This window comes from Seriola lalandi, unplaced genomic scaffold (genome assembly GCF_002814215.2).
Source record: "Seriola lalandi dorsalis isolate HSWRI2012SDOR001 ecotype SW California unplaced genomic scaffold, Sedor1 jcf7180002054470, whole genome shotgun sequence".
Taxonomy (NCBI): Eukaryota; Metazoa; Chordata; class Actinopteri; order Carangiformes; family Carangidae; genus Seriola; species Seriola lalandi.
Window position 1 is genome coordinate 1,582,414 of NW_019525023.1, and position 18,870 is coordinate 1,601,283.

Genomic DNA, 18,870 nt, shown 5'->3' on the forward strand with positions numbered 1-18,870 from the left:
AAAAAGTTTTCAGATTAAACAGATTAAAATCAGTCTCTAGTCAAAACTGGTGGACAAGATTGTTGCAAGCAGACATTGTTTTGTTTTACAGAGACACAAACCAAACTTGTTGGGAACCACTGCTGTGATATATAATATAGTGGGATGATATGTCCCAAGACACTATATCAGAAAGGTCTCTTGAGTTTTCGTTTTAAAACTTTTACAGCGAAAGCTGTCTGGCTATAAAAACCGTTCTCATATCACTGTCTCGAGCTGCTGTGTGAAACGGAACTATCCCTGGGGTCTGTTAACGCTAAGAATAGTATTTAGTATAAATCAACACTGCTCAATAAACTAAAGCTTTTTTTTAATGAAGATGTTAAAATGCTCATTGTGACTGTAAAACGTTAGGTGGCAGCAGCGCGCCCTCATTTTTTCAGTTTTGGTGAGATGAGCCCCTAAAGCCCTCGGCTGAAATGTGATGCTTTTGCGCCTCAAAACCATTCGCTTCTCTCCGTGACCGCGTTACCAGTGTCAGCGTCCCACAGTGTAAACACACGGTTCCGGTTTCACCTTTCACATTAAAACCCTCACTGCGCCTTCACGCGTTGTAACAGCGGCTCAACCCAACAGCGATGCTTTTATTTTGAGGGAGGCCTCTCTTTACTTCCGGTTCTCTTGTGGCTGACTCGGGTTCGCTTGACACAGCTGACAGCATTTATCTCCAGGACAGGGAGCCTGCGAGCTGCAACTTTCTCAGATTGACAGAGAATGGAGAGAAGCTGACGCACCGTTATTTACCGGACCGTTAACTTTCCACCTCCAGCCTTTCCTCATGCCATCACAGCCTACATGTGGTGCTAGTCCAGGAGAAAATACCTGCTAGATAGTTTTGTAACACTTTGGACACTGACTGTGCTGACAAATCCTCCTTATTGTTTTTTTCCCCCTTCTTCTTCTTTTTGGACACTTTAACGCGTTATTACGCATGATGCGCAAAGGGATGGCTACTCTTCGGAGACAAAAAACGGGAGTACAAAACGTTTTTTATGTATTTCTCTCAATTTCAGTGGCTTATTCTTACAATATAGACTTAGAACATCCTTTGGTGTTCCGCGGACCAAATTCTAGTTTTTTTGGCTATTCTGTGCTGGAGCATTATCATGACAACACACGCTGGTGAGTCCCATCTTGTACTCTTCCTGGAAATGATGTTGTTTTCTGTAAGTGATGCAGTGAATTTGTACTTTTAAACAAATGTTTAAGTGTCTCCTGAGCTTGGGCTGTTTCCACACCCAATAAATCTAAAACAAAAATGGGTGATATTCCATGAAAAGCCATTTCTGTTTGTACTGTAACTTTGCCTGCAGGCAGGAGATTTTCCGTTTTTTATTCAATGGCTACAGTGACACAGATGAAAGATACAATTAAGTGTTTGGCGAGTGAAACCCCCCCACCCCCCACCCTCTACTGTGTCCCATCCTCTCTCCTCTTCTCATTCCTGCAGGGTAATAGTAGGGGCACCGAGGGCAAACTCTACCTACAGTAGCTCTGTGCACTCTCCCGGAGCTGTATATAAGTGTCGAGTTCACAGCAACCCAGAGCGCCGCTGCACAGAGATGGACCTGGGCAGAGGTCAGTCCCCACAGCCTGCAGCCTCACTGCACCAGCATTTAATGACATACACACCAACTGCACATCTGTCAGGGCCACACATGCACACACTCACAACTTGAACAAGTCAGAAATTAACACCTATCACACAGAGAAGTGGTGCTACAGTCCACACACATATGCTGGGCTTTCCTGCAGCTTCTCTTGTCCACTCTCTGCACTACTTCCCCCAAGCATCTGTTTTGTTTTATCAGAATAATGCAGCCTTATGCTACTCTTAACAGTGCGACAGTTGTTCCTTTTGTTCTCAACCTGCTACATGGAGACATGTAAAACACAAGAGGGGTCTCTGTGCAGAGGTCCATAAATATTTTGATAAATATGATTTATGCTTCTGCTAATATTTTCCAAGCATGTGAGCCAAAAAGTTCAGTGTGGCTGGGGTGCAAGGCATGGCTTCATTATTAACCCTGTGCTCTGTCAATGTGTCACCAAAACACACACTCACAAAAAACCCCCAAAAAACAGCAATGATCACAGTCAACGCTGACTGCTCGGTGCCCAGTGACTCACGAGCCAGAGGAGCTGAACCCTAAAGAAACCAACCAAACACTGACACAGAGAGACACTCACAGCTACATGTTATTGTACTGAATCAGCTGTCTTCAGGGAGGAAGAGAATAAAAGTTCCACTTTGTGCCAATAGTTGGTTATAGCAAATATATTGGTATTGGCATATATATTGGCTGATTAGAAATAAGACATTGCTATACAGACAGATATTTAGAGGCAATGTCTTTATTACAGAGGCCTAGAGTTTTTTCAGCTATAACATGTCCCTCTCCCCACACACCAAGGTCACAATTAAAGCTGCAACAGTTAGACAATGAATCAATAAGCTGATTGAAACAAAATTAATCTGCAATTATATTGATAATCAACTAGTTGTTTAAGCCATTTTTCAAGCAAAAATCCCAAACATTTAAAGGTTGTAGCATCTGTAACATGACAATCTGCAACTCTTCCTTGTCTTAACTTGATTGTAAATATGTTTGGTTTTGGACTGTTGGTGGGACACATCATGACATCTGATGACCTTTCATTAGGCCCAAGGTAATTGTGATGGATGTTGTTTTTTGATGTTTTATTAGCGTGAAAATTAATTGATTGATTGAGAAAATAATTGGCAGACTGCTCAATTAAAGACACTCGTTAGTGAGGGATCCTAATATAAATTTTATGAAAAATGTAAAAATAAAAACGAATATCAGCCCGTTATCAGACTTGTTTAACTCTCAAATATCAGTATTGATATCTACTTTAAAAATCCAGTGTCACCGAGCTATAATGGATTTTTGTCTTTGAGTAACTGTCAACTGTGCAAACACCACTTTGCACATTCAGCAGAAATAAATAATAAAAACCAGAAGTCAGAACGACTCACAAGTAACAAGTTTACTTGCTCCAAGACATCCTCCGTCCTGATGACTCAACGTCTGCAAACTGCTCTCATTGTCTTTCAGGAAATAAGCTGAGAGAGTCGTGTGGGAAGACGTGCCAGGGCGACAGGGATGATGAGTGGATGGGGGTCAGCCTGGCCCGCCAGGACAGAGCCGACGGCAAAATACTGGTGAGTTCAGTGACACGACGCCGCAGCCACTTCAGCAAATTGTTTAATGCAAACCATCTACAGTGTGCTCCTAAAAACAGACCCGATTATACCAACATCATTGTTACAAATGTCTTACCATGAACCGCGCTGTTAAACCACAGCTGGTCCCAACTTTTACAACCCTCCCTTTCCTTCTATCCTGTGTCACATGCTTGCAAGCTTGCAAGTTAAAAAAACTGAACTTAAGTCATGATTTTGAACAATCTTCTTTTTTTTTTTTTCAAATCTGGACTCACAACTAAAGTCAGAAAAATTTGGAAGCTGCTGTGTGGTTACATAACACTGTGAAACATTTACCTCGTGTTTGGAGCTGGAAGAGTCAGTGGAACAGGGTTTGTCAAAAGTAGATTGTTATTTGTAAAAAATAAAAAATAAAAAAAAAAGGAGAGCAGGATTTAGAGAAATTAGAAGACTAACTAGTGGTGCTAATCCCCGAGGTGCTTTGCTGGGTGTTTGCACAGAGATCACAGGGCAGCTGGCAGAGTTTGTTTAGGCTTCAGCCTCTCTGCGGTGGTCCCGTCTGAGGGCAGTCTTTCATTAAATGGTAACCCCGCTGTCCCACGGTGGGTAGTGAGGCAATGAGACCGGTGGAACTGGGCAACTCTTGAAACATTCATGACAGGTGTGAATGTGCTTGAATACCTGTTGCTGATTGACCTCCACCTCTGGGAGTCAGAGAAAATCTAAAGAATTCCTCCCTCTGAAGATGTCCAGATAACTGTTTGGCTCTGCTCAGCCTCTGTTCCTTTCAATGTGTTTGTCTTTGGTCCATTTTTTTCACCTCAGTGGAATTTACTGGCGCGATTTTCAAACCATTTACCCTTGGCTTTACTCGTCAGTCAGTCCGTCAAAAGTTGAAACCTTCTTGGAGTTGTCAGTGTTTGGGGTTTGAGGCGTAGAGCTGTTTAACAACAAGCTTTTAGCTGCAGTCCTGGGAGGGTTATGATAAAAGAAAGGTGGTGACTTTCCACAGCCACGTGTTGCTGTGCCTTTTTTTTTTTTTTCTTTTTTCTTCTTTTTTTTTTTTATCTCATCCGAATGGACTCACGTTTCTGTGCAACAGGAGAGAAACTGCTGCTTGGCAGATGTGTGCAGTGGTGATTTCATCTGCGCTTTCAGTGAAGGCCTTGTTTGTGACCAGTGAGCTCTTTATCATGACAACAGCCCTGCACTCCCATCATAAAGCCTCCTTTACTGCCTCGACAGAACTTGTCAGCTGCTGCGAGCGCTCCGTTTGCTATATGTTGATGTCAGCTGATTGATCTTTTTCTTTTTTCTTTTTTTTTCAAAAATCTGTTTCTGCTTAAGAGTTCATGCTGGTAGTGCTACTACTGTTGGCCAGGCTGTCCTTTGTTTCTCAACACACAATCTTGCTTCCAGACAGTCATCTGACGCTCTGTGTGCGCCCACAATGTGCCGAACTCTTGTATTCATTTAGATTGGTTCTGTGTGTGTGTTTGTGTGTGTGTGTGTGTGTGTGTGCACGTGTGGGAGGGAGACGGGGGGGGGTTAAACAGTGCAGGGGGAAATGAAGTGAACTATGTCTGCACAAAGGCGTCCAGAACTGTCCCCAGAGCCACAGGAGCCCCACCACCATCCCCACAGGGTACTAAATTATTACCACATTTACAAGTACAGTATATATGTGGCCCGATTTGTGCAGAATTTGAAATCTAGTCTATATCATCCTGTGTCCTTTTGTTTTATTTTGAAAAATACACCAACAAAATATTGTTTTTAGAATTATTCACTGTCAGTTTAAGAAATGTACTCTCTGTTTCAGCAGCGGCACATTAAAGTCAGAATTTGTTCTCGTTCCAATCTTTTTATCCACTTTTTTTTTTTTTCCTGTCTGAACTCTTGGCCTCTCCAGTTGCCTGTAGAGCCTGGAGGAGGTGTTTTGAAATGAAAACTATTAAAACACAAAATGTTAATGGGAAGAGTTTCTTGCTGCAAGTTAAATGCTGCCTGGGAAACACAGATCTCAGGCTGCAGCTGAGATATTCACACCACAGACTGTGGCTGTTATGGTCAGGGTTATGGATGGGCTTTAATCTCCCCCCTCCTCATTGACGCTCATTTGACAGCCACAGAGACGCACTGACTCCAGCCCAGTGAGGAAGGGGCTCAAACAATCAGCATGGTCGTGGAACACCCCCCCACCCCCACCCCTCCCTGCAGTCTGAAATGTTGGTGTTTATGAAATGAGCGTGTGTCTGAATTTGCTTGTCGCTCCTGCTTTCCTCTTCGCAGGCTTGCGCTCACCGCTGGAAAAACGTCTACTATGATTCAGAGCATATCCTCCCGCATGGATACTGCTCCATCATCCCTCCAACGCTTCAGGGCAGGACCAAGCCGCTCATCCCTTGTTATGAAGGTACAGTACAAATTAAATCAGGATTTTCCTTCATTTCAACAAATATTAACAGAAATGGACGCTCGAGAAGAGACGTCTTGTTGCTTTATTCCCATGGCTCCCAACCCTTTTAAGTTTTGCGAGGAGTTAAAGTCAATTCTTTTCCTGTATTGTTTCATTTTTTGGATTATTAAAGGCAGACTAAAGATTTATTTGGAAAAAAAAGAAAAAGAAAGAATGAACATCCTTTTGTGTAAGTAAAATATGTTTTGCCACGCTAGCGCCACAGCAGATACAGATATTCAGGGTCCTAATTTTGATGGTGCCCTGACTTTTCCTCCAGCGCCACTGTGAGGTTGACATTAGTGGTTTTGAGAAGAATGTCTCGACAACTAGTGGATGAATTTCTATATATATTGGGTCCTTTATTCATGTCCCCCTCAGGATGAACTCTAATCACTTTGGTGATGCCTTAACTTTTCATCATGAGTTCAAACCTGTCATTTGCCCAGTTCTTTGGTGTGTGACTTTCAGTATCATCCAACCTCAGCTGTGCTTTGGGTTTAGTGCAAATTAGGAAATGTTAATATGAAAACATGGCCAGGTCTTGTTTATTTCTTGTCCCTATAATCATCTTGTGACCCCGCAGATTTACCTTGGCAGCCCTTGAGAGGTCCAGACCCCCAGTTTGGGAACCACTGGTTTAATCTGTTTTACATCTTCTCTGGTTACATTTTATCATGGCACGTGATCTCTGTAGCCAGCACCATCAGTGTGAAGCCTCACATCTGCTTCTAGCTTTTGATTGGTGTTTTGGCTCTGAGGAAGAGTACCACGAGAGCCTTGAAGTGTGATCTCTGATCCTCAGTCCAACACCAGTTCTCCACGCCAAGCGCCAGCTCCTACCTCTGAAGGACACGCGGTTTGTTTAAGCCAAATAAATGAACATGTGTCCAGTGGAGGTGTATATCCCTGTACGCCTTTTTGCAAAAGAAAAACATTATCACAAAGGTGCTATTACGGCAGCTTTGTTAGAGCACAGATTTTAGCTCCATTTTCCAGAAATCAGATGTTTCTAAGAAAAGATTTACTTGCAGAGTTGAGAAATCCGATTTTGTTTTGATTGTAGTAAATCAAATCCATTTGTTCTCCAGGTTGTTTTCCTTTGTGCAAAGGCTACAACACTAAAAATCAAGTTTCATTTGAAATAATAATAATGTTCTGTGTAACATTTTGAGCTGACTAATGCAAATGTGTTCCTCATATGTTTTGATTTTGTGACTCAGAGCTATTTATCAAAGGCTGTTTTACACCTTAATTGTGCTCCCAGGTCAGGATTTCACTTCCTTCCGTAACTCTGGTTGCCAACGGTCGTGGAGAAGCCAGGCAGACTTTGCATGGGACGTTATTTACAGTGCATTTTGTGCAGATCCAAGCTCAATATTTTTGTAACCTGAGAGCACCCCCTCCTCTTCCAAAGTAAGAGGTCTTCTCAGTCTGCTTTCGCCCCCTTTCCTCTTGGATGGGACTGGGACTTTGACTAGCTCCATATGGAATGCAGGAAAAACTCCAGTAAATGCTGGCCCAAGCACACAGTGAAATAATTTGTGGTTTGTTTTCTCTTACAGACTATAAGCAGAAGTATGGGGAAGAGCACGGCTCGTGCCAAGCCGGGATAGCGGGAGTTTTTACGGAGGTCAGTAACATTGCCCGTTCATCCTCTTAATCCTTGTAATACTCTCTTTCTGGTGTTTGTTGTCATCCGAACTCTGTTGTCTGGACACATCAGTGGAGTTTCATCCATCACTTCACTTTTTGGTAAATGGAGCAGTTGGATCACATCTAAAAATAATAACAATTAGCTTTTTTTTTTTTTTTTTTGCTTTTTTGCTTTTTTGCTTTTTCACATCACATATAAATAGAAAGTATCAGTAGTTCTCATAGACTCTTTTCTTACCCGGGGATAAACTTTCTCAGTTGAAAGTATGATCACCATGAACACTACCACATGCCTGATGTTACAAAGAACCTTTTTTTTTTTTTCCTCATCCTTTGTTGACTTTCTCTCTCTGCTATTCTGTGGATAGTTAGCAGAGACCTTATACATGGAGCTGACGGTTGTTTAACAAGTCAAATGATGTGGAAAATCTGATTTCTACTGTCAGATATACATGTTGGTCAGCGCTCTGCAGACTAAGCGCTGATAACTGTTAGCTTATGTTTCCATAGGCAGATAGAGTTTTGTAAGGAAAGGCTGCGAGCGGCCTCGCTTGACCTCCGCTGTGGCTCCACGAGATAAAGTGCTTGAGAAAATATGAGCTTCCTTTTCTCCCCGGCGTAGATTCACTTCTGTTTTTGTATTCACATGTGGCATCGTCCTTTATCGTAGAAACACCTTCCACTGGTCCAGAGCGCAGTCTAGAGAGGTGAAGCTGCTGCAGTGAGCAGAAGTGGTGAGAGCAAGGTCAAATAGATTTAACTTCTACAAGCATTTTTGTGAAAATATACTGTAGTTTGACAGGAAAAAATGTGCGTGTGAGGGAGAAATTGAAATTTAAAAAATGTACATTTGATCAGTTTAGACGTTTTGTTAGTAATATAATTCTTTCCTGATGCTGCCTGTGAACAGCATGTTCTGCAAAGGCCCTTTTCAGGTCTCAGATTACGGTTACGCTTAATTTGGGACATACAGTAAAGTACAGTAGACAGTAAGTGTGTCCTGGGAGCACGGCTGTGTCCTGAGGGTGAAAACATTCTCATTGGTGAAAAGACTGATGGACATTTCATGTAGTGCTAGTGCATCTATTGTATTTTACATATGCTGAACGATATTATTATGTTAGCTTTCAAGGTAACCTGGTGCTAATCTGAAGCAACCCTGCTCGCGCCGCATACAACTAATCGGATAGTCAATCAGCAGAAAATGAATCTCAGCTTTTTTAAACAGTGATTAATTGTACAAATAATGTTTAAGCAGAAACTCCAGCCATTCTTCACAATCATTTCTTCACTATTTTCTTACATTGAATAGACCAAATGATTAATAGAGAAACAAGTCATCAGATTAATGGTAATACTTTACTTTATGTCCCTATATTTAGCATTTATTGGCAGTATAGAAGCATTTAATAAATGGTTTATATATATATAGTGTATAAAAACACTATAATGTGTTTGTAAGCAGATATAAGGACATTCTGGACAGTATTTGTCAATAGCTACAACTATTATAATATGTCAGCTGTGTTTTACTATATTGTTATTATCTGTTTAATACAGCAGCCTCCGCTTACAGGTGTCCACAGGGGGAGTCATAGTTGTTTACAAACACATGAATAAGCACTACATTATAATCTGTTATAGAGCATTTATTAAATGCTTGTATGGTACATATAAATGTTAAATAAGGAGACTTAAAGTGTCATTAGATTAAGTGATAATGAAAATAACTGCTTGTTGCAGACCTAGACTCTACATTTGCTTACTTACATTAACAAAGACTCTTTTAAAACAGATTTTCCCATCACAGATATTTAGATGGGATCATTTCACATGATCTGCTTGCATTTAAATTTACGACAGATTCTTTGATGTGTGTGATTCAACACAGTGTCAAAGAACCTTTGAAAATCTTGTTCATGGCTGTTCTGAACAATCATGCGTAGAGCAGAGTGTGACTGTCATGTTTTAGGGATTAGTTTGTTACATGAACCCCAATGAAAACTCACAATATTTAAGCTGGAAGTTTCTGCGTAGGTGAGGAATGTCATCGAATTTGACAATGGAGGCTGTAAATAAAAGACTTTTGGCTTCAGGAAAGAAAAGATTCTGATAATACTGGATCCCACAATGAACCTCCTGTTGTAAACCCAAAGAGAAATCATCAAACAGGCCGCGAACGTCACTGTTGATCTGTTAAAGCATTTGAACCACCCACCCTTTAAGGAATGTGAGGAATCTAAAGAAAAGCTGTCCAACTGTTAAACTTTATCCTTGCCTGAACCATGGTCCACGCGCCTGGTGTGGTGGTGCCCAGATGTTTGACACCACAGCGCAGGGAATGTATACTGCTGAGTAAGGCCATCACTGTGTTGTTCAGGTTTGTTTGTATGAAGCATGGGTTCCGGCGGTGACCACACATGCTCCGGTGCGGCTGAATCATCGGGTGATGAAGAAGAGCGCGACATCTTTTCTTCTAGTCAAAACAGAACGTCTTAATTGTTGTTCTCTGGTGGCCGCGGAGCATCACAACAACAAAAAAAAGCTGTTAACAACTAATTTTGCAGCTGTCAATTTTGCTAAGGCTCTGAATTCCTCATCACATCAAAGCTTCGGCTGGCATGCCATCTGGATATGTGGTTAACATCAGATAGCACAAACCAGTGTGTGGCCATTGGTTAACCAGACGTTCACCCAGCAGCGCCTTTCTTTCTTTTTTCTTTTTTTTTTTTTCTTCTTCCTCTTTCCAGCAGGCGACTGCACCGCAGATCAAAGGTGGATCACAGTCAGAGTTATCTGAATGAATGTGGGGTGGGGGTTGTCGTTTTCAGGAACTGGTGGTCATGGGTGCGCCGGGGTCATACTACTGGACTGGGACGATCAAGGTGTACAACCTGACCTCGGACTCCTTCTACAGCCCGAACAAAGAGGACGTGGACTCCCACAGATACAGCTACCTTGGTAAGAGTCTGTTCACGAGGATATTTGTGATTAACGTCGAATGTATCAGTACAAAGGAGCTGTGGCTGATTACTGTCTGTGTCTCCAGGCTATGCTGTGACCGCGGGACACTTCTCCTCTCCTAACGTAATAGACATAGCTGCAGGGGCGCCTCAGCACAGCGGCAGTGGAAAAGTAGGGCCTTCCTCTCCTCCTCTTTTGTCCTATCTCCCGCTGTTGAACTGAAGTCCTCTTGTGTTGTTTGCTGCACTGATTTTTTTTTTCGTGTTTTCTCCTGCACAGGTTTACATTTTCAAAATCGACGGCGTGTCTTTGGTGAAGAGTTTTCAAGCCTCAGGGAAAATGGTATGAGCTCAGATGTGGTCTCCGACAGTTTTTAATCATCATGCAGCGCATATATTTGCATCGAGGTTATTCCTATACTGATCTCTTAATCAGTACAGTATTTTTTTCAACCTTATCTGCCGCAGGGATCATGTAGTCAACTCTTAAGATGCATTGCAGACATGCTACTCTAATTGCTTTGTTGTCAGAACTGCTCTGTTTACTTCTGCTTTAAAGTGTTTAGACTGTAACAGCGATTTAAAGAAGGAACACACTTGCCAAAAACCAAAGCCAGCGCGGTAGCTAATGCTTTTCATGCAGAGTAAATAAAAGGAAGTCAGGGTAGCTTTAAGACATAAGTTGTGTAAATATTCCTTTAATATTGGTATAGCTATAAAAGGGGAAATGAATCCAGTCAGAGCGTATGTCAAATGTATGAACTGAAGAAGAAAGTGTCTGTGATCTGACCCATTGCTCTGTGGCTCGGCTTGGTTCCAGATGGGCTCTTACTTTGGCTCCTCATTGTGTGCAGTTGATCTGAACCAGGATGGCCTGTCGGACCTGCTGGTGGGGGCACCCATGCACAGCCAGCTCCGGGATGAGGGCCAGGTGTCTGTGTACCTCAGCAAGGGCAATGTGAGTGGGATCTGTGGGTCAGCGGGAACATGATACCATAACTCACACTTAGTATTTACCACACTCTCTCTTAGTTTGACTTGCACAGATGTACATTTCTGTCCTGTTATTATTGTCCGTGGCGTCGATTTTTAGCTTTGCTCATGTTTCATTAGTTCCTGAACATTATCATGTTACTAAAATTGAAACAGTGTGGCATCGTGAGCTTATTTAACTGACCGAGAACAGAGCTTCAGCTTGTATATTTTTATATTTATGAGTAATTGCGAGGAAACTTGACTGTCTGTTTGGTTGTTAAGTTGTTTGAATAAAAGCCAACTAACAGCCCCCGTGGCCAAGTCATATTATCTGAGAAAAGCTGCAATAATTTCACTGGAGCTGTAAACTGTAGGACCTTTCATTTCCTAGCTCTGTATATAAACTGTTCTCTTGCCTGCTTCTGTCTGTAGGGGGTGATGGAGGAGGGCGGAGTTTTGACTGGTGACAACGCTTTCAATGCGCACTTTGGCGAATCCATTGCTGCAATCGGAGACATAGATGATGATGGTTATCAAGGTCAGTACAAAGTGACATCTGATGTCACATGTTTTCATACCATACGTTGCGGCGAATGGTCTCCACTCAATGTCCACTTACTTGCTTTAAAGAATTTCATGGTCCACAGCAGCAGATGAAGAATGCTCGCTTATGGTGGAACTGTAGATGCTGCTTCATTCTGAGCACATTTAAGTCCTCTTGTGCACGTTTTTAAACGTTTAATTGCACTGTTGTGTTTTTTATTGTACATAAATTATGCTTGATATTATTATAAGTATTTCATATGTTACAATGTTTAAACAGAGAAAGTACCATCCTGGCTAGTGTTTGCACCTTCTGCATTTTCCCCTTGGGAAGATGGAGAAATTGAGATACTTAAAACAGTGATACCCAACCTGTTGGTCGGGACTCTTTCATTGGGTCCCATCATAAATTTTAGGGGTCACAAAATGATTGATGGGATTTTTTTTTTTTTTTTTCACTTTTTGAGTAGTTTTACTTCTCAAAGGAACTGCTGACTTCTGACAGATATCTGAAACCTGTATAAAGGAGTAACAAGTAGATGGGTTCAAAAGCCAAAAAGGGGAACCACTGACTCAAAGGACCAAGGACAAAGGATTAACATCCTTTTATTCTAGAGCCAAGAGTGCACAACATATTCATTTTGTCTGTCGCAGATACCAGCGTGTCCTTGAATGCACCAAAAAGGAGAAATTTCAAAACAGGCCCTTCATGCAAAACAGTATATCTGGGCATGTAAATTGTTTCTTGCCACTGGTGAGAGGTCAGAAGAAAGCTGAGGGCTGTGTTTTATATGTAGAAGTCTTGTAATGGCCCTCCAGTGGTCTATGATTCCATAATCCAGCCAATGCCAACCACTTTGCAACAGTTTTCAGTGCTATTGTGCCGTAGTCATGCAACAAAGCCATTTCCTCTGTCATCTGGTGGGTAATAAAGTTATGCAGTTTATATTCCTAACTTCAGCCCACAAGCAAGCATTGGCTGGTTGAGTTGCTCAGTAGGTGCAACAAAAACCCCGTCATTTTCACAGACATTTTGTTTCGATTACCCCGCGGCGAGCGGCGGGGATGTGTAGAAGATATTTCCCTCTCTCGCCCTTCTGTGCACAGATTCATCCAGACGCAAACCAAATTATCCTCACACAGAGACATACATTTACGCTGTCTGTTCCCCTGCCGGCTCCACTTGGCGTCTGTCTCACACTCGAGGCTGGGAGCTGCTGCCTGGTTTCATCTCTGTGTGAGATACGCCTCGAGGCTTGCAGCCTGGCACAGTGTGTGTGTGTGTGTGTGTGTGTGTGTGTGTGTGTGTGTGTGTGTGTGTGTGTGTGCGTGGAGAGAAAAGATGGCAGCTGGGAAGTATAACTCATCCTGTAACTCGTCTCTCTGGGAGTGTCGAAAGAGCCAGACTTGCTCGCTGACTGACAATGTTATTTACAACGTAGCAGCTACCATTTCATTTGAAAGAACTACTATAGAAATCATAATATACATTTGGTTTCACAAAAAAAAACCAAAAGAGTGGTATAATTTAACTTCTACATAATGAGTTAATCATATTTACAACAAAAAAAAAAGTGCCATTTCTGCTTTGGTATGCAGCACCACATGGCACAGAAACGTTTTGGTTTATAAAAAGAAAGTTTATATATGGACTTTGTGTGGAAATGGCATAAGGAGAGGTTGTTTCAGTGCTCTCGCCAGCACTTTATAGTCTTGTTTCCACTTTCTCAGAGGTCGCACAAGTTTTTATGGCCACTAACAACACTTAATTGTCTATTAAGAGTCCTACTGTAACAACTTGTTTCCCTTGCACTGGCCCAGCTGAAAGTGAACAGAGGGTTAATGAAAGCTTTTGTACACATTCACAAACACACACACACACAGTCATGTATGTGCTCATTCATTCCTATTCCAGCTTTTACACAGAAACACTTTTTGTCCTCCATTTGTCTCTTCAGATGTTGCCATAGGGGCCCCTAAAGAGGATGACTATGGAGGAGCTGTTTATATCTACCATGGGGATGCTACAGGGATCATCAGCAAATACTCCATGGTAAGATATCTCCTAGTGTCAGACAACATGCCAACACCATATAGTTTTTTTGTTTTTTAATGGTAAGCAAAGGAATATCGTATTTTTCCAGTGTTCTAGTGGAACGCTGCACACTTGCCTGTTTACAGATTAAACAAACAAGAATTTAGAGGTGTATGTTTGAGCTCTGGAGTTAGCTGAGCTAGCTGTTTCCCCCTGTTTACAGTCTTAATGCCAAGCTAAGCTACCAAATGTGGTACTTACTACAAGTCTGTAAAAGCAAAGATTATTCATCTATGAAAAACAAACACGGAGCAAAAACATATTACACAATGTGCTTTTCCATGTTGGCTCACATGTTATTTGAAGGCTGGTATCATCTGTTACAGAAACTGTCTGGGCGCAGTGTAAACCCTGGCCTGCAGATGTTTGGCCAGTCAATCTCTGGCAACGTGGACATGGATAGCAATGGTTACACAGGTAGGCCTACAGGAAAATGAACTAAAAACGCATCAAATGGAAAAGGCTCAGATTATGAAATGTTTGGTTTCACACCCTCGTGGATTTAGGCTCTCGCTCTCTTGCAATAGCAGCGTTTCAGCCTTGTGATAGAGGCATCTTGTTTACTGCATTCCTCAGCTGACATTCAGACTTAGCCAGCATGACAGTTCGAGACCTCTGTGCATTGTTTGCAGGTGTACAGAGTGCTGTCAGCAGATGATGCTCTAATATTATATCTTCCTTGTGGCTTTTTTTTTTTTTAATCAATCATGCTTATTTTTTTGTTGCAGATGTCACTATTGGAGCTTTCATGGCAGATAGTGTGGTGCTGCTGAGGTGAGTGACTGGATCAATATCTCTGACACAGCAGTGTTTTCTTTTTTATTTCTGAATTGTTTTGATGTCTGATCTCTCACCGGCACGTGTCGCTTGATGTGGCTGTAGGTCCCGGCCTGTCATCACAGTGGATGTCTCCATCTTCCTGCCCGTCTCCATCAACATCTCTGTGCCACAGTGCCACGAGGGCCACCACAACCTAAACTGCTTCAACGTCACGGTCTGCATGCGCTTCCGGGGAAGACAGGTGCCTGGACAGATAGGTGAGGACAAATCCTGGCAAGAGAAACCGCTCAGTCCTTTATTAAAGAGTCTCCATATGAAACAAAAACATATCTCCACAATACACAAGATTAAGCTAGCTAAGTAGAGAAGAGCAACAATTTGAACTATCTGTCAGCGACCAGTGCCAGTGGCCAAGCAGTGAGTGAGCAAGTGAGTTTCGTGAGTCTGGTTAAAAGTGAATCTCAAAAACCAGAAATCTCAGCAAGCATCTTACTCAAACCCTTGCAGATATATTACATATTATCAGGAAGTGAAATTCATACTCCATGAACTTTAAGTGGTCTTTTTAGTGAGGAAAATTTGTAAACATGATCATGCTGAGCAATTCTCCCCATGCTTGGAGACAGCCAGTGCGGTCAGCCTTTGGCCCGCGGCTGACTGTCAGTGCTTGCGGCCGATGGTTTACCCTTCAGCCGTCGCTAACTGGCTCTTAGGTGCGGTGCCTGTTGAGGGCTGAGGTGCAGCCCTGTTTCAGTGTTTGGGTGGGGTCATTCGTGCCCCCCCCCCCCTCCCCAGGGGAGCAGGAGCCCTGTAGTTACATAATGACTACATCCTGAGCCGCAGGAATAAAGCGTCTCTGTTTAGTCGTCTGGCGAGCACCATGGAAAGTGCAGCACCATGTGTTTGGTGACTCCTGTAATGAAACCTTCCTTTGCCTCCTCTGGAGTGAGCTCATGGCGTTCCCTCTGTTGGACGGAAGAAACAGTAGGCTTTGGTCCGACTGGGGTGTGTTTGCCACCCCTCCCACTGTTTTACCAGTATGACACCCTCTTGAAGCAATTACTACAGACTGAGGCTGATTCATTCAGAGGAATGGATTTTAAATGGCCAGAGGCCCATATATGGTTTTCTCGGAAACATTGGTAATGTTTGACTTCATGCTTATGATTTCTCAATTCATTAGACTGGAAGTGTCTCAATGTCACTAAAGCCAGGGGTGGGACCAGCAGGAATGTTGTTATTGAGATGTTTTCTTTCACAGCAATACTAGTTCTGCCCCACCAGCTGGAAAATTAATTTCCTTTTTTGAATAAATAATCCTTGTCTGCTCACCTTAAGATACAGAAAATTCTGCACAAAAAGCCTATTTTTACATGTAAGTTCAGTCCAGCATGAGCTAACATTAATAAATCAGCTTATACTTCATAGCTCTTCTTCACGTTTTTGCTGATGAAAGAAATATTTGACCAAAATCTCTTTGTCCAGTCTCTAGATGAAACTGAAACTCATGATTATACAAATCTAAAAGTCTCATCTAAATTACTGCTTTTATGATGCAACATTGAACAAAGGCCACTTGTTGAATTAAAGTAATATCAGATTATTTTCCCAAGAACTTTCAAACATGTTCCCATCTTCCCTCTGACTCACATCAAACTGTCTGCAGTAAGAGGTCATTTATTTATGTTTTGATGGAACCAAACCCTGCATGTACTCAAAGTGTTTCCCAAGATTATCTTTAGTGGATGAACCACCTCTGTCAGTGGATGTCATGTGTGACAGTGTTTCTGTCTCTTCTCAGAGCTGCTGTACAACCTGACAGCTGATGTGGATAAGCGACAGAAGAGCCAGCCTTCCCGGGTTTACTTCATTCAGGGCGGATCTCAGATCAGCCAGATGAGCCATCAGCTCAGCCTGGACGTCAACAGGGAGGAGTGCCAGCGCTACACTGCCTACGTTAAGGTAAGTTTGGATCTTCTGGCCCTACTGCTGGTGCTTTAAGTGTTGTGCTGCTCATGTCCTCAGTTGCACTCTCAGTTACTTTCCCATGACCCCATGAGTACTCTCACCCTGCAGTGCTGATTTGTGATATGTCGTATTTGCTTATATGGCCTGTTTTCCTTCTTCATTTATTTATGTAGTTTTTGGTTGGAGCATCAGAGTCTGTACGTTTCCATCTAAAAATGTTTAGACAGATCAAAGCAAGAGAAAAATGAAAATGTCAAGATAAAGGAAGCCCCGTCACACATATCACAGCGATGTGAGAGCTCTGGCTGCTGTAGCTGCAGGCTATGGATCAGCAGGCATCTGCTGGGAAGCTATTTGTGTCGCCCAGCTGGGTCAGGTTAAAGGTAACAGTAAGGCGCTTGATGGTTCGTGAAGCCATGCTGCTCAAGTGTGCGTGTGCAGAAAGTGACAGAAACAGGAAACAGAGTCTCCTTTGTCATTGCATAGTAACTCTATTGTGTTCCTCTGTGATTTAGTAGTGTAGCCAGGGAGAGGGTCCTTATCCTGAGGGCACCATCCGTGTTTCACCTCCTCTAATACAGATGCAGGCCTGTAAATTTCACTGGCGTTCTCAACAGTGCTCTCCAGGCACTTTCTTCATGGGAGGCTGAGCTGCTGACTAAGGGGGGGGGGCTGTCATTACCATGCCTGCCTCTCTTCCTTCAACCAGTCACACTATAATGAGTGTATGTCACACAGAGTGGTTGTGGCAGTAAGCTATTTTATTTATCACAACACACACATCACAGCCACCAATGGGTATTCAGTTAATTCTGGTGTTTGTTTATCCAGGCTCTTCATTAAAACCGGATAGTGTTGTGCAAGAACATTTCAAATTTTAATTTTCACTTCTCTTTTTCTAACTTACAACACACCGAACATTAACAGTAGAGTTTGTCATCTAAAGCAGTGTTTCCGCCCAAAGTAAAGTTGACATTTCAACATGTAACCAAACACCCTCAGTTTTGTGGGTGGGCGAGTGAATTATCAGGCATCTCTGTCTGTCTGTGAGATAAACACACTTATGCTTTAAGTGCCATCCATCAGGCCAGATGTTAAACTCAGGGACGAGCCGTATTTTACAGCTCTGTTGGTTAGTGGAGGTCCTAATGTTGGTGGATAATTAGACTTGTTGTTAAAGGAATAGGTCAGTTTTTGGGAAATATATTTATTAGCTTTCATGAAGGGAGTTAGATAAGGAGATCAATACCCCTTTCACGTCCGTCTGTTCATTATTAAGCTGGAGCCAGTAGATGGTTATCTTAGCTTAGCATGAAGACTTGAAACTGGGGCATTAGCCAGCCTGGCCCTGTCCAAAGGTAGAAAAGTTTTAGAAGGGGTTATGTGCTGTAACTTCTGCAAACTGTCTTCATTTTTTGAGTGAATGAGATATAATGTGATAATTAGTGACCTTTAAAGTTTCCAGCAGGTGTACTTTTTTACCTTAGTACAAAGACAGGCTAGTTGTTTCCCCATGTTTCCAGTCTTCATGCTAAGCTGCTAAACTGTCAACTGGCTGGATCAAATATGAAGAATCGATTTTGTCATCTAACGCTATGCGAGAAAGCAAATAAGAGTATCTACCAAAATGATGCGGTATTTCTATAAGTGTCTTTTGGGGTGACTTCACATGGATAACATTACATCGTCGCTCTGTAGGAGTATTTGGATTGGCTTGACTGAGGTGTGAAGTGCGGCGTCGTTGACACTGCAGCTGTGTGGATTATTATTGTTTCACTATATGTATCCACAAATTCCACCTGCTCAGCAGCAAAAGGCAAAAGTGAGCTTCCCAGAGCTGCTGAAAAGCCACACAGGATGGTGAAGGTGTGGTGCCCAAATTACAACCTTACCAGACTGTTTACGGGATGAATGACTTGTATATGTATGAAGAGTAAAAGGGACAAAGATTACGACCTATAACTGTCTCATCATACAGTACGTGTTTGTCCTAAACTTGAGCGAGGAGTTGAGGAATCACCATAATCAGAGTTGATCTGTCTCCGCTCTAAGAGAGGGTCTAGTCTGCTTGACTGATCGCATCGTTTATCTTCCTCATGTGTCTGCCCGCATGAGCCAGTCCTCCCGTTCCCCAGAAGAGGAATGCTAATGGCAACCAGCTGGTTGCCCAACTACATCCTCAAGGGTGTTTGGGGGGGGGGGG

At 42.5% G+C, this 18,870-nt stretch overlaps 1 protein-coding gene across 1 annotated transcript in view; it reads left to right on the top strand.

Moving 5' to 3' along the window:
- Positions 1 to 714: 714 nt before the first annotated feature.
- The window catches only part of itga9 (integrin, alpha 9), a 47,355-nt gene continuing 29,199 nt past the window's right edge, over positions 715 to 18,870 (top strand). Inside the window, exons 1-15 of the mRNA XM_023411727.2 lie at positions 715 to 1,161; positions 1,490 to 1,617; positions 3,120 to 3,226; positions 5,522 to 5,645; positions 7,253 to 7,320; positions 10,175 to 10,304; positions 10,393 to 10,478; positions 10,587 to 10,649; positions 11,127 to 11,264; positions 11,714 to 11,819; positions 13,783 to 13,877; positions 14,246 to 14,336; positions 14,648 to 14,693; positions 14,802 to 14,956; positions 16,501 to 16,661. Of these exons, the coding sequence (XP_023267495.1) occupies positions 971 to 1,161; positions 1,490 to 1,617; positions 3,120 to 3,226; positions 5,522 to 5,645; positions 7,253 to 7,320; positions 10,175 to 10,304; positions 10,393 to 10,478; positions 10,587 to 10,649; positions 11,127 to 11,264; positions 11,714 to 11,819; positions 13,783 to 13,877; positions 14,246 to 14,336; positions 14,648 to 14,693; positions 14,802 to 14,956; positions 16,501 to 16,661 (1,689 nt within the window). The 5' untranslated portion in view covers positions 715 to 970. The remainder of the gene's footprint in view (positions 1,162 to 1,489; positions 1,618 to 3,119; positions 3,227 to 5,521; positions 5,646 to 7,252; positions 7,321 to 10,174; positions 10,305 to 10,392; positions 10,479 to 10,586; positions 10,650 to 11,126; positions 11,265 to 11,713; positions 11,820 to 13,782; positions 13,878 to 14,245; positions 14,337 to 14,647; positions 14,694 to 14,801; positions 14,957 to 16,500; positions 16,662 to 18,870) is intronic.